Source organism: Nannobrachium achirus (genome assembly GCF_963921795.1).
Source record: "Nannobrachium achirus genome assembly, chromosome: 4".
Taxonomy (NCBI): Eukaryota; Metazoa; Chordata; class Actinopteri; order Myctophiformes; family Myctophidae; genus Nannobrachium; species Nannobrachium achirus.
Window position 1 is genome coordinate 36,733,226 of NC_137813.1, and position 14,964 is coordinate 36,748,189.

Sequence of the window (14,964 nt, forward strand, 5' to 3'; positions counted from 1 at the left end):
CACATGCACGGCGACACACTGAAAATCTATACCATCACACACTGAGCGTTGCTTTTCAGAAAAGCAGCTGCAAATGATTTCATTTCCACCATTAAAGCATTGAAGCCATCGCTTGAGTGTTGTCCCCGGATTCTCAATGTTATAAGACACATTATTCATTATACGTAGCAAACTAGAAATGCATATTTAAACAAACAAACCAACAAGCAAGCAAGCAAACCAACAAAGCAAAAACTGTCAAGCGAAACCAAGGTCTTATCATAATATATCCTCGGGCCAAAATAAAGGCTGTTATTGTACACAAAATACCCTACATGCACATCATACATCAAGAGCTGACACTAGTCTGATTAAGCTGAAATAGGGCAAAATAAGCAAAGAGCACAGGTCTCCTTCCATTAGAGGTACGCTGGCCTTGTTTAGACGGATAAACTGGAGGGGTAAACACCACCTGACACAAGACTTAACCCTCTTGACCTGCCGCTTGTAACCATAGATTGACAGAGGGCAAAGAGAGGCTAGGGACACTGCAACGAACACATATTAAAGACACACGTGATTGAGCAGATTTTCATCTCTTGGGGTTCATCCCAGTACGCTGAGAGGAGAAAAGCGAAGGAGGAGAGGGCTGCTTAAGCAGAGAATAAAATAAATATATCGTCGTTGTCGGGTGGAAACATTGTATCTCCAAGTGTTAAATGTGTACTTTCTTTCGCAAAGTAAAGCCCTGCTTCATCAGACAAGGCCGTCGCACAAAAGTAGTGAAAACAGCAGAACTACAAGCACACAACGCCTCGCGGTGCGAGGCGTTGTGTGCTTGTAGTTCGGCTGTTTTCACTAGTTTAAATCATTTTTAAAATGATAACTACAAAACGAACGGTTTTGGACATACAAGGTTTCCACCCGACAACGACGATATCCAGTATTTACTCAAAAAGTGTCAGTGAGAGGATCAAACAGTTGCCTCAAGCGGAGGGAGACAGACAGCACAGGTTTAAACTGGGGATTTAAAATGGAGGTCTGGCGGCCCCTCCTCCTTCCACCGCCTCTAATAAGCTCACCTGAATGTGCTCCACACTCACAGGGGCGTCACAAGGGGGGGAAAAGTGGGACTGAGTTACTAGGGCCCAAGGAGGAGGGGCCAGGAATTATTTTATACTTTACTATTGATTGAATAGCAGATATACAAGCTCACAGAGCGGGACCGAGTGCCACGCTGCGAGCTTGTAGATCTGCTAAGTTGTGAAAATGTGTGCAAATCTTTGAATATATGTATTTTTTAAGTGAACATTGTAACTCACAGACATCCCAACTTTGAGATCAGCATTTCCGGGAGCGCGCGTGCACCCGCTCTCGCGGAAAAAATATCGGTTTTTTTCTCGGGTTTTACTCATTTTTCTACGGTTAAAAATGGTTAAAAACTGTTAAAAACGGTGCTGCACGGCGGCCGAACCATTTTAGGCTTAATATAATCGGGTTAATTTATAGCATGATGTCTTTCTTACCTATTTGGGAGAAAGTTCTGTCAGTATCACAGTGAGACACACACAACAGCCTGCCTGCAGGCTGCCGTGCGTCGCACAGGCTGCAAGATTGACAGTTTGACGACGAATGAGAACACATGTATTTGCATCGCGGGTCGCAGATCCGGTTCTAGACCGGATCCAGCCGGATATGGCAAGCATTTGCGGGAGCGGCCGGGATTTCCGGGAGGTTCAGTGCTCGCGGGTGTCCGGGAGGAGATGCTGATTTCCGGGAGACTCCCGCAACATCCGGGAGACTTGGGATGTCTGAACTCAAATTCTGCTTCTGGGGCCAAATACATATCATTTTGGGGGTCCTTCACATGAAAAGGTTTGAACACTACTGACATAGAAACATAGGTTTTTCAAAAAACCTTAGAAGGATTTGAAATATTCAAAGACTTGCACACATTTTCACGGTTTTTCAAAAATAGCAGATCTTCAAGCTCGCAGCGCGGCACTCGGTGCTGCGCTGTGAGCTTGTATATCTGCTATTTTTCAACAGTTAAAGTACCCAGGGCCCAGAATTTGGTGCGACACCCCTGGCTCCACACTTGCATACAAATGCACCCACCACCTCACATATACAAACACCCGCACACCAACCCACCCACCCTCACTCACTCACTCATGCACGCACACAGACACACACAGAGTCTTCCCCACGCATGCACACACATCATTGTATGCACAGTATTTCCATTAGAGTGTCGGGAGTGTGCTCAGTGCCGTGTGACTCATGCTCAAGTTGTGCTCTGTCGTACGACGGTGTCAGGGACACAGGAACAGCCAATCTACAAGTTCACAAGGCATTGCAGATGAGACACGTCGTGAGCTTGCAGATCAGCTACTTTCCGGCGCGAGACACCGCAGCACGAGGAGGTACAAACGGAGCTCAGTCACTGCTGCAGCGCTGTGTCTGCCGCTCCACGGCTGCTCCCTCCCTCCCTCCCTCCCTCCACCACCGAGCCTCAGTAACATGGCCTCTGGTTTGTGCCACTTCATACCAGCTATAGGAGCTACAACAATGCTTTCCAAGGTGATGAGCTACTAGTGGCAATAAGCAGCGAGCACACATATCTGAGAAATCGAAGGGGGGAGGTCAAAATAGCTTTTGTAACAGTCCTTGCTTCGAGCCACTGATGTAACCAAAATTGTTACGCACACACATAGACGCGCACGCACGCACGCACGCACGCACGCACGCACGCACGCACGCACGCACGCACGCACGCACGCACGCACGCACGCACGCACGCACACACACACACACACACACACACACACACACACACACACACACACACACACACACACACACACACACACACACACAGGCAGATGAATATGTAAATAAATTGTGAGGGGAATATGGATCCCTTCTGCTGGGAACAGAATATGTTAATGACTGGCGCAGGGGATGAGTGTTAATCACAAGTGTAGGGTACGTAAATGCATTTTGAAGCGATGTAGGCGCTATGCAAATGACACGTATAAGGGATAGTAGTACGTAAATCGCATGTTGTCAATGACGGCGGGCGTAAGACACGCTGTTGCTGGTGTAAATGAATTGAGTGTTACCGAAGAACATTACGGCGCTATTCACCGAAATGATGCATGTTGGGCTTGGGTTCTTTACAGTTAAGTACACGCATATACTGTATAAATGGAATTCTATAGCGTGTGCTCCATCTATTTGCATTCGAAACCCAAATCAAGAGCCTATGATGAGGGCTGTCGCAGCAGCAACAGTTGCCAGGGAAACCTGATGGAAGGAACCTGCAGGGGTATTATGTGAGGATATGGGTGCCATATGAAAGGTGATTTGCTACTTTCCAGATGAACACTGGCCAGGCTGCAGAGATATGTGGCATCTTTAAAGGAACATGACTGTCAGGGGGCATCGAGTGCCACGCGAGGTGCCCACTGTGACGCTGTTTTGGCGCATTAGTCTCAGAGTACGTAGTCATGGCAACGAGGTGTTGACATAGCGCAATCGCACTGCGAGCAGTGAGCATTTGATAGTGATGACATTCTGAACAGCACAGACTGCCAGTGCATTTAAGCGTGTAAAACCAGAGCAGGGCCTTTCCTGTCCCCCTGTGCAGAGAAAATAATAAAAAAAGACTCTAATACTCTAAACCGTTTCACATTCACTATGTCTCATCTCAAGCAAGAGCCAAGGGGATACAAACAGTGATATTTCAGTCAAATTGTTAACATTGATCTCAAAAAAATATATTGATAATAAAAGCCACCAAGTTTCACAGAGTTAAATTGCCATTTTATGTGCCAGGTTTTTTAATTTTCAAAGTGACTTCTGCTAACAGAACATCTCTCATAATTATAACCAGTGTGATTAGCTAATTATAATAACAATAACAATATTACAATAAAGATAACACTTGATTTAAAAAACAAAATGAAAAATAAAACTAGATAAAATCCCAAAATGAAAAACACTTATAATACTTGTTTTTAAAAGAGATCTATAAGTTTCTTTCTCTTTTTTTCATTTTATTGTCCTTTTCTTTAGAAAAAGCTTTTTTTTCACCCATTACTCTTTACTTTATGCCGTCTAAGTCTTTCTGCCCCGTTTCGTTGAATGAACTTCGCTTACCTTTTAAATGCGTGACAATGATTCCGTCCTTTAGCGCCCCCTGCTGTCATGAATTCCATTCGTACACGATAACACCGAGATACAGTTCGAACATAATCCTCTGCAAAGGAGCAGTCTTCCTCATCAAGGGCTCAAGTCCATGTCCTTTAATGTGTCATGTGATTAGATGAGAGGTCCTGATTGGTTAAGACATCAGAACAGAGTATAGTCACTGAGGGCCACGGTGGGGCGGCCATTTTGAGGGCTGTGTATTTCCTGCTGGAGTTGGGTTAGCAGCACATGGAGTCCCGTCCCAGCACCGTCCCACATCACAAAGAGCATGGCAACAATCACCACACTGGTCCAGGGGCATCACAAGGTGGGGGAAAGTGGGACTGAGTTACTAGGGCCCAAGGTGGAGGGGCCTTAATTATTTTATACTTAGCAATTGAAAAAAGGCACATCTACAAGCTCACAGTGCGGCACCTGCGCTGCGAGCTTGTAGATCTGCTATTTTTGAAGTTGTGAAAATGTGTGCAAATCTTTGAATGTATGTACTTTTTTTAAGCGAACATTTATAACTAAAATGTTGCTTCTGGGGGGTCCCTGGAACTAAATATTTTGAAATGGGGGTCCGTGGCCCAATACATAGAATTTTGGGGGTCCTTCAAAAAAATCTTAAGGATTTGAAATATTCAAAGACTTGCACAAATTTTCAAGATTTTTCAAAAATAGCAGATCGACAAGCTCGCAGCGCATCACTTGGTCTTGGTGCCGTGCTGTGAGCTTGTATATCTGCTATTTTTCAATAGTTAAAGCACAAAATAATGCGTAATAACCCCCTCCCCCTATGAAGAACATTCATGGGTGGCCCACAGTGAATCCTTCTACCCAGGGCCCAGAATTGGGTGCGACACCCCTGTATGTTACCATTTGAGTCTGTTTTACTGAAGGATCCAACAGGATCGGGCATCAACAAGTTCACTTTCATTTACAAATGAAAAAAGTACTTCTCAGCTATTTGTATTCACTAGAAGCAGTGATAATAATAATAATAATAATAATAATGGGAGTTATAGTAATGATAATAATGATAACATAATGTTATAGCAACAACAGCAACAATATCATCAAGATTTGTATTACTTTCTGAAACCAATTGTTGTGCAAATCTTTATCTTTAGAGAGCATGCTAAACCAGCAGCTTTTCAGACAAATATAGTGTAACATAGTTGAGCATTTACTGTGTTCATTTTAACCCTTGTGTTCAGTTCTTTGTTGGTAATGTTGTTGTGTCATATTTGCCAGGGATATTATTGAGATTTTAAAGAAATTCTGAAATAGAATACACAAAAAAAAAAAGGTTTCTAACTCAATTCCAAGCAATATATTTCCCCATTCTTTGTAATAATGTTGTTTTACAGTATGTGGGGAAAAGGAAATCGACTATAATGAAGACCTGAGTGGCATAAATCATATTTATCTTGGGAAATTGTAACTGGAACAAGACTTTCATGTAGTAGATCATTTACATTTGTTTTGAACTGACATTATTCATTGTTTTTCAAATAAAGCATATATCAAAAACAGAGAGCTGGTAGATATTAAGTTACAGTACAGTTTTGTTACAACTATGGTGCCAAATGAAGAGCAGTTTAATTAAACTATAATTATCTTCACATTATTACAATTATTACAATAAAATAATGTACAAGTGACTATATCATTCTAAGAATTTCTTTCACTATCACCGCCATAAATCTCTTTCTCATTTACAATTAAGACATTTAGACAATTTAATTTAACTTAATTTGAACCAGAACATATTTTTCAGGACAGAATCATTTGACTTGGTTTAATGAAAGTCAATTTGGGGGTCCGTGACACGAAAAGGTTTGAAAACCCCTGGTCACATGGTTGAGAGGTCTGTGTGTTTCATTTATGAAATACAGTGCAAATCTAATTGAGCAAAAGGCAAAGAAAATACATTTGTCCATGAGTGAGTGGGTGCATGTGTGCATGTAGCAAGGTGTGAGAACAAATTAGGGATGGTTAATGTCACTAGGAAGAATAGTTGCCTTTTTACTTCATATTTAGCATAACCAGTCTGTTGTCACATACGATTTCCACCCAACTTTCATTCTGAACTGAAAAGAACACAAGGGTTAATCACGTGATGATACATGATAATGATAAAGCAAATAAAGTTGATCATTGTTATCATTATTACCTTTACGCTCATTATTATCAGTACCATGGCCATATTGTATATCAAATGGTGAAGAGTTGTAATCATATTTCATATTATCGCAATATAGCATAAAGATCACCCTTCTCCAATGACCCTGTTTATGTAAATGTGACAGGAGAAGGAACACTATATGTGGCTACAAAAATGTCAAGGCCAAAATAAATTCACTCAAAACACGCAGACATTCCTTTTTAGCTCCAGCTGACGGAGACCGAACTCTCCAGTGTGTCCTTTTGAAGCACAGAGGGAGAGGTCATCTTGTTCATAGCTGAGAAACGTCTCAAGGGACGACCACTACAACAGCTGTCTGCAGTATCCTTCACAAGTTGTAGGTGTCACTCACAAACTTGATAAAGACTCTTCATAATTTATTTCTTTGAATGAAAATATATTTATATATATATGTGTACTTTTAGTCTTTTTTATATATATATTTCCATTGTCCTTTTCTGCCAGGGCATTTCTTTTTTTCTTCTCTCTCCCATGATAGCTCACCGTGTTACTCTCCTTTTCCCTTCAAAAGGACTAGCTAGTCAGGTGTAAAAGGGGAGAAGGTGAGAGTGTAAAACACAACCTCTGTTGTTGTTCACCCCCACTGCAAAGTGCTGGTCTGACACCAAACTGTGTTCTGAACAGTAACTCTGCACTGCTCTAATTTCTCTTTCCCTGTTCTTGGTGCTTCTGGGAAGCGGTGCACTACTCCGGGACCGTCCCAATCAGCCAAACCATTGTTTGTTATCCAATGGCTCTGCCAAGCACTAAGCCTGACAACTTCAACAGTCCGATGTTATTTCCCTATATATACACGAGGGCTCCTGATTGTGTCTGGTAATATTTGAGGCGATCTGTACAGACCTAGTGAATCTCATTGCACACAATGTGCATTATCCATAACTTCCCACAATGGCGGTGGATGCCGATGAAAATCTAGTTCTGTTTTTACTTTGGCACAGATCTTAGCAGGTTTGACATGTAATTCACTCTGAAGCTCATCATCTATATTGATATCTTCGTGCACGTTCCATAAGTTGAAGTGTCTAGGCAGATGCTAATGCCAGGGAAAGTGTTGAGTGAATGTCTACTTCAGTCTCCTTACCTGTTTCTCTCTGTCAATGAACTGACAATGCAAAACAGCTTCTATGTCAAATTTAATGTTTTCTGTAATCTGTCCATGAGGATAATCGGCTACAATCAGTCGCATATATTCTCTCTCTATCTCTCTGTTTTCTCAACACCCTCTCCCCACCTCTATCCCCGCATTCTCGCTCTCATATTTGAGTCTCTTGCACATTTTCCTTGGAGCCACTTTTAAAGAGCAGCGGCTCGTTCTGGCCTTTACCCATAAGGCCTTTCAGAGAACTGTGGATGCCCAGCTGGGGCAGTGGCACGGGGGAGGGCAGGGCACCACCTGTTCCCACACTGGTGGAGGATGGCGCCTGGGAGCAGGAGATGGGCGTGCCCTGGGCCTGAGAGCACGGCGAGGGGTTGTTGTTGTTGTTGAGGCCCATGCCCAGGCCCATCATGTTGTTGTTGAAGTGATGGGGTTTGTAGTAGTTGAGGTGGTTGAGGTGATCGGACCGGGCCAGGTTTGGCAGGTTGACTACCTCGGGGTGGTGCAGCCTCAGACTCTGGCCCCCTCCGATCCCACTGCTCCCGCCCTGCGTCACAGTGGCGCCCCCCGAGATGCCGCTGCCGCGCCCGCTGGCCCCGCCCCCCAGCTCGTCCTCCACGTTGATGATCTCGATGGCGCGGGCGGGGCCGTGGTGCTTGTGCAGCTGATGCTGCTTCCGTAGCTTGTAGAACACCACCAGCATCACCGCTGCCATGAAGGTGATGGCTACGAAGCAGCCGATGATGATCTTGGTGGTCTTCATCACGTCGTCCAGGCCCGAGAAGCCTGGCTCAGTGATGGGCACAGTGAAGGTGGGCCGCGTGGCCCGAGGAGACGAGGAGGACCACCCAGCTATCAGCGAGGAGGCCGTGGTGGGAGTGCCTTCTGGCCACAGGAGGGACGGCGTGGGGCCAGGCTGAATGAATGTCTCGTTGATGGCGATCAGGGCGGAGTCTTCCTCCCCAGTGGACTCCACTGTCTCCACGGTGACAGTGGTGAAGTAAGTGTAGTTAACACTGACATCAGCAGCAGTTACGTTGAGAACAGCGGTCGCAGTGGTGTTGCCCGCAGAGTTGGTGACCATGCAGGTGTACTGGCCCGTATCGCGCAGGGTGACATTAGTGAAATTCAGAGTGCCATCGTGCAGGACGGAGATGCGGACCTTGTAGGAGCCATGGGTCATCAAGGTGCCGTTAGGAGTGATCCAGTTCACAGAGGTCATGGAGGTGCCAGTGCGACACTTGAGCTCGGCAGCCATACCCTCTGTGACGTTGAGGTCAGTCGGTGGCTCCACAATGACAGGAGCATAGCAAGTGAAGTGGCTTTGGTCAAGCTCGCCAATGTACCTCCCCTTCAGGCCAGGGGGAGCATGGCAGCGGGCACAGCAGGTGGTGTTGCTGGGCACTGTCTCTTTCAGCCACCAGCTGAGCCATAGCACATCACAGTTGCATACCCAGGGGTTGTGGTTGAGGTGCACCCTCTCCAGCTGATGAAGGGGCGTGAAGAGGTCATGGGGCAGAGAATGCAGAGAGTTGTGGGACAGGTTGAGCTCCTCCAGATTTTTCAGGTCATCGAAGGCGTTGCGCTCGATGACAGACACCTGTGAGTGCATGAGCCATAACTTGCGGAGAGACACCAGGCCCTGGAAGGAGCCAGGCCGGATGATCTCCAGACGGTTTCCTGACAGCTCCAACTCCTCTAGACGCACCAGAGCTGTCAGTTTGGGGATGTCCTTCAGCCCACACATTCCCAGGTTCAGGTAGCGTAGGTTGATGAGGCCCACAAAGGCCGCATCGGAGATGAAGTCCAGCTTCTTCAGCTCGCCCAGATCCAGGCGCCTGAGCGAGGGCACGCGGTGAAAGGCGTAGCCCGGCAGCGTCTCGATGGGGTTATTCCGCAGCCACAGCTCCCGCAGCTTGCTGAGGTACTCAAAGGCGTGTGACGGCACCAGCGTGAGGCGGTTGTCAAAGAGCTCCAGCGTGTTGAGGTTGGGGAGGCCATTGAACGCTCCAACCTCAATCTGACGGATCTGATTTTTGGAGAGCTGTAGGATCTCGAGGTGCCTCAAGTGCTTGAAAGTGTCTGACTTGATGACCTGGAGGGCAGAGATAGATGAGGTTACTATCAGACATGTAGGGTGAGGCAAAGACAACCTGAGTCTTAAAAGCTACAATCTGGCACTTTTAACCAATCTGTTTGGTACGGTATGTTAATACAATATAACTAGCACATCTTTAGTGGTTGGCAGTGGTCTCCCTATTCCAGGGGTCTTCAACGTTTTCAGGCCAAGGACCCCTTAGTTGAGAGAGAAATGAAGCAGGGACCCCAACAACCTGTTCATAGATTCCATATAGTTTCATTGTTTGACAGACAGCACAATCATCAGTGTATTTTGGATTCATGTCAATTTGTGTTTTCAAATATTTAACCAATTGAACTGTCAATACTTCTTAAACGTGACCTTTCATTCTGTACTTAGTCTGCTCTTTTTCCCCTCTACACCAAAGCTCTTTGCCAAAAAAACGATCTACAAGCTCACAACGCCTTGCAGCGCGTTGTGAGGCGTTGTGAGCCCCCTAGGGGCGTTGTTTGCCCCTTAGGGGTCCCGGACCCCCTGTTGAAGACCCCTGCCCTATTCCATTGAGAGATTAACCCTGGTAGAACAGACTGGTTGGCAATGTCATTATATGTAACAGACGGCACGCTGGATGGAGAATGAACATTGTTGCAATTACCTCAATCCGTCGGGAGATACAATGGACATAGTTTTAACCATCCCAAAATCCATACTTAAAAAATATAAAAGGTTATATAAAATCAATGTCTTTTTTTCTCTCACAAAGAATCAGATGATCACAGAGAGGAAACAGAAACTGAAAACTGGAAACACAATTCTGAAATTGATTGGATGCAATTCAAAGTAACTGAATGTGTATGTTTTTGTGTATTTCTTTTCTTTACAAGCAGAAAGGGATGTTTAGTCTCTTGAGAAGAGATGTTTCCGGAAAACACATGGGTTCTAGGCAGCCCGGACATCCACCACCAACACCAACGCTGTCCAAATGGAGCTCATTTGGCGGGGAGTAAAACACACGACACAAGCCAGCCCCTTAAAACTCTGACTGTGTGAGATATGTAGTATGGCCAAAGCCCTTTGTGAGGCAGAGAGAAAGACTCCTGGAGTCAGGCCACAGCCTGCTCTGTATGTAGAGCAGAAGAAGGAGGGGGTGATAGGCAAAGAGGGGGAGAGGAGGAGAGCGACAGAGAGAGGGGGGAGAAGGAGAGGAGGAGGAAAGAGGGAGAGTGAGGGATAGGGAGAGGGAGAGGGCGACAGAGGGAGAGGGAGAGATGGAAGTAGGCAGGAATGGGGATGTTTAAGAGGGGGTGGGAGCTGTCAAGGCTTTACTCTCATGGTACTCAGTGGAGGAAAAAATAATCCAGAGAATCTAGGATGCCTTCAGGTGTTAAAACATTTTTAGATTTTTAATCATTTCAAAGTGGGGCTTCAGGATACAACAAACCGAATCTGAATTTGTAGGCTATCTAAAAGAGCAATGAGTGTTTTTTATCGTTTCATTATTATCTTTCCTATAAGCAGCATCTCTTAAAAGATGGCTGACAAAACCATGATGATTAATTTATGTTTCCATGTGTGGGAATCAGAACCAGGAACCTCCTGGTTCGATCCTGGGATCCCCCGGGCATTGAGTAAAAAATGTCCTTGAGCAAGACATTGAAAGCCTAACTGCTGGAGTGAGCACGCTGGTGCCGTAGGGAAAGTTAGCTGACATCTTGACAAATCTGGGAAATACATGCTTACCAATAGATTTCTTAAGAAATGTGTTCATAAAGGTGTCTACTATCACTTCTGAATTTGTTCCAACCCAACCCCCTTGGGAAACTTTGTGGGAGCCAATCAAAGTTGGGGTCCCACTGACTTTACTATACAGAGGAAAAAAAACGCAAAAGATAAATCTGCTTTAAGTATGTGAGGGGTCAAACTAGGGTTTTTTCATGATTCTGCATCCATTGCAAGCATTTGCTTTGCACGAAAAACATTCCTTGGGCTAAAAACAGCCCCCACAAATGATGAAAAGTGATGACTCATAAACCATAGTTTTGTGGGGGCCGTTTGTAGCCAAAGGAATGTTTTCTTTTTTTTTTGTAAAACAAATGCTTCCACTGGATTCAGAATCATGAAAACCCCCTAGTTTGACCCCTTACGTGCTACTTAAAGGAGTAGTTCACCCCCAAAATGACTTTTTTTCTATTGATTAGTCATGCCATGGAGAGTAGAGTTCAATAATATTTTTTGGTTTTTGTCACATTCCTAAGACAAAAATGTGATAACAGTAAATTTACCCCCATTGATTCCGGATGGTGACCCGTTTCGAAACGGGTCACCATCCGGAATCAATGGGGGTAAATTTACTCGAATCAAATTTTTGTCTTAGGAATGTGACAAAAACCAAAAAATATTATTGAACTCTACTCTCCATGGCATGACTAATCAATAGAAAAAAAGTCATTTTTGGGGTGAACTACTCCTTTAAAGCAGATTTATGTTTTGTATTCTTTTCCTGTAAAGTCAATGGGTCCCAACTTTGATTGGCTCCCACAAAGTTTCCCAAGGGAGTTGGTGATAGTAGACACCTTTATGAACACATTTGTGAAGAAAGCTATTGGTAAGCATTTTCCCAGATTGGTCAAGAATATGGCTAACTTTCCCTAACTACATGGTTGCCTAAGCTCTCGGTGTGACTGTAATGCATATTGTAAAGCACTTAGTTTGACCTAACTCCTAAGAGGTCTGTGTTTCAAAATTGTGTTTCCCGAACAATTTGACATACAGTTGAGGTACTGGACATTGACAATCCCAATTAATAAAGAACATTGATTTCATTAGCAGGGGCAAAAAACGTCAAAAAGGCATTTCAATTTGGAAAAGAACAAAGCAGTCAGCAACTACCGTAAGAGTAAAAGTATAAATAAGTAGCTTCTTAATGATGGTCTGTGGTTAAATGATCTCCCCTTGAACCTGTAAAACCTCAAATGCTATCTTGGGGCTTCAGATAAAAATGGTAATGCACACACTGAGGCATGGTAGTCTCATGGAAATATGCCTTACTTTCAATCCATAAAACCGTCCCTCGGTTTGGCACAGGTTTAAAAGTCTACTCTTTACTACTGTCTTTTAGCAAAATATTTAATAAATAATAAATAAAATAAATAATGAACTAAAGCATCAACATGTTAACATGTTAACATCTACACTTGCCTGCTCCGCTGCATGTGTAAACATAAGGGATTTCCGGTATGACGATGGAATAGGGAAGACACGTGGAGAGAGGCTCCCAGGCATAATTCCACTTATTTATACATACTTTAAATGCTGCAGATATACTGTAGTAAGACTGTGAACTCATTAACTTATAGTGAGTTAAGATAGGAGGTCATTTCAACAATGTTGGGTAAGTAAAAAGCAGCATTGCAAAAACAGAAAACAAACACACACACACACACACACACACACACACACACACACACACACACACACACACGCGCGCACACACACACACACACACACACACACACACACACACACACACACACACACACGCACACATGCACGCACACAGATGGACATAGCGCTGCAAAGCAGGGACGTGCAGAGAATGTTAGAGAGGCAGGGGCTGACATTTTTAAAAGGGCCTTTTGGTGGAAATATCGAAAATGGCAGACCTTGGAGGTCGGCTATTTTCGATACTTGATACTACACCGAACTAAGCATAATCAAGTCAATACTGGAGATGTGCTTTACGACATGGATTTCTACACAGAGAGGGCAATTCTTTCAACATAAGATGCTGCATTCAAGTTCAGGAGAGTTTACTTTGGACAAGACAATTCTCTTGAATGCTGCCTTCAGGTATGGCATGGAAAGAGGGCATTTGCATTTCTTTCACCATAGTAAAAACTGCATTCATGGTCTGGAGAGGGCACTTTTTACAGACAGATATAAGGTCAGGGGCTCAAGCCCCCTTTGATGTCTATGTGTCAGTGTTGTTTTTGACAGCAAATTTTGATTTAGTTTTAGTCATAGTCTTTTGAATAGGCGTAATTATAGTCATAATTTAGTCACCCAAACAGTTTTAGTCTAATTTTAGTCAACTAAATATCATAAGATTTTAGTCGACTAAATCCACTGTTGATTTAGTCAACTGTAGAAATGTATTTTGGAGGGCCTTAATGGCATCATAATGACTGATTTTACACTTGGTTGCGTGCTGAAAATAGCCGATCTACAAGCTCACAACGCATCGCGCTGCGACGCGTTGTGAGCTTGTAGATCTGCTATTTTCAGCAACCAAACATAAAATGACTCGCTTCTCCATTAGTCCCTCCCTAACGTTTTAGTCTAGTTTTTATTTTGTTGACAAAATTGTCAATATATTTAGTCTTAGTTTTAGTCATCACAGCTGAGTTTTTATTTCGTTTTTATTTCGTTTTCGTCAGTGGAAAAAAAGGCAGTCGACAAACATTTTTCGTCATAGTTTTAGTCGACGAAATCAACACAGCTATGTGTGGCACGTGCCCGGCGCTGCAAAGACTCACCTGTATTGAGTTCTCCTGCAGGTTGAGGTATCGCGTGTTGACTGATATACTCTCCGGCACGTCGTCCAAGTTCTGTCTGGTGCAGATGACTCGACTGGCCTGGTTGGAGCAGGTGCAGTGGGAGGGGCAAGAGGAGGAGGCGGCTCCCACCAACTCTGGCCCAGGGGGGAGGAGCCGCAGTAACAGCTGGGCCAATAGAAGGAGGAGGGGGGAAGGGCAGGGGAGGCAGGTCACCGTGGTGATGCGCATGGCAACTGGGACATGACCCTGCTCTTGTTCCGAAGGTGTAGGTGAGCTGACTCCACGCTGCGCGGAAGGCTTATGTTCCTTTAGTCCTCTGGCGGGCAATTTGCTCCCTTTAATGATGCGTCGTCTCAGACATTTTGTCCTCCCGCGTCTATCCGTGTTTATTCCCCTCTTGTTTTTTTATGTAGAAATGTGCAGATAAACAGATGTTATTCCCTTTTTTCGTCTCGCTGTCTGGGGATTTGAGCGAGGCCCTTTGAGGAGTGAGAAGAATCCAGGAGTTACTGTGAAAGAACAAAAGAGAGAGAGAGAGGAGAGAGTGTGAGTGAGAGCGAGAGAGCAGATATTAAAAGACTATACAGATTCGGTGCTCCCACGTTTTCACCGGGAGAAAATGAATACGACAAATAATAAGTAGACGTCTACAGTATATCTTATCGCGGGGGGGATTGTCAAAACATCTTTGAGAAGAAATTACGACTTATGTCACTGCTTATCAAATCCCACATAATCCCTGAGCAGACATTTTTTGCCAGCAATCAAATCCTTGCACCCAGGGCAGGTGCAAGGCGGAAAGCTTCAATTAATAGTTTACAAGCAGTAGGAGCGAAATGCAGAA

The 14,964-nt window shown here is 44.4% G+C and overlaps 1 protein-coding gene across 1 annotated transcript; it reads right to left on the reverse strand.

The window, feature by feature from the left end:
* Nucleotides 1-7,641: 7,641 nt before the first annotated feature.
* On the reverse strand, nucleotides 7,642-14,348 carry lrrc4ba (leucine rich repeat containing 4Ba; the record flags this gene model as incomplete). Its single annotated transcript, XM_080724309.1, has 2 exons — nucleotides 7,642-9,579; nucleotides 14,100-14,348. The coding sequence occupies 2 exons, from the start codon at nucleotides 14,346-14,348 to the stop codon at nucleotides 7,642-7,644; spliced, it is 2,187 nt and encodes a 728-aa protein (XP_080580435.1).
* Nucleotides 14,349-14,964: the final 616 nt, after the last annotated feature.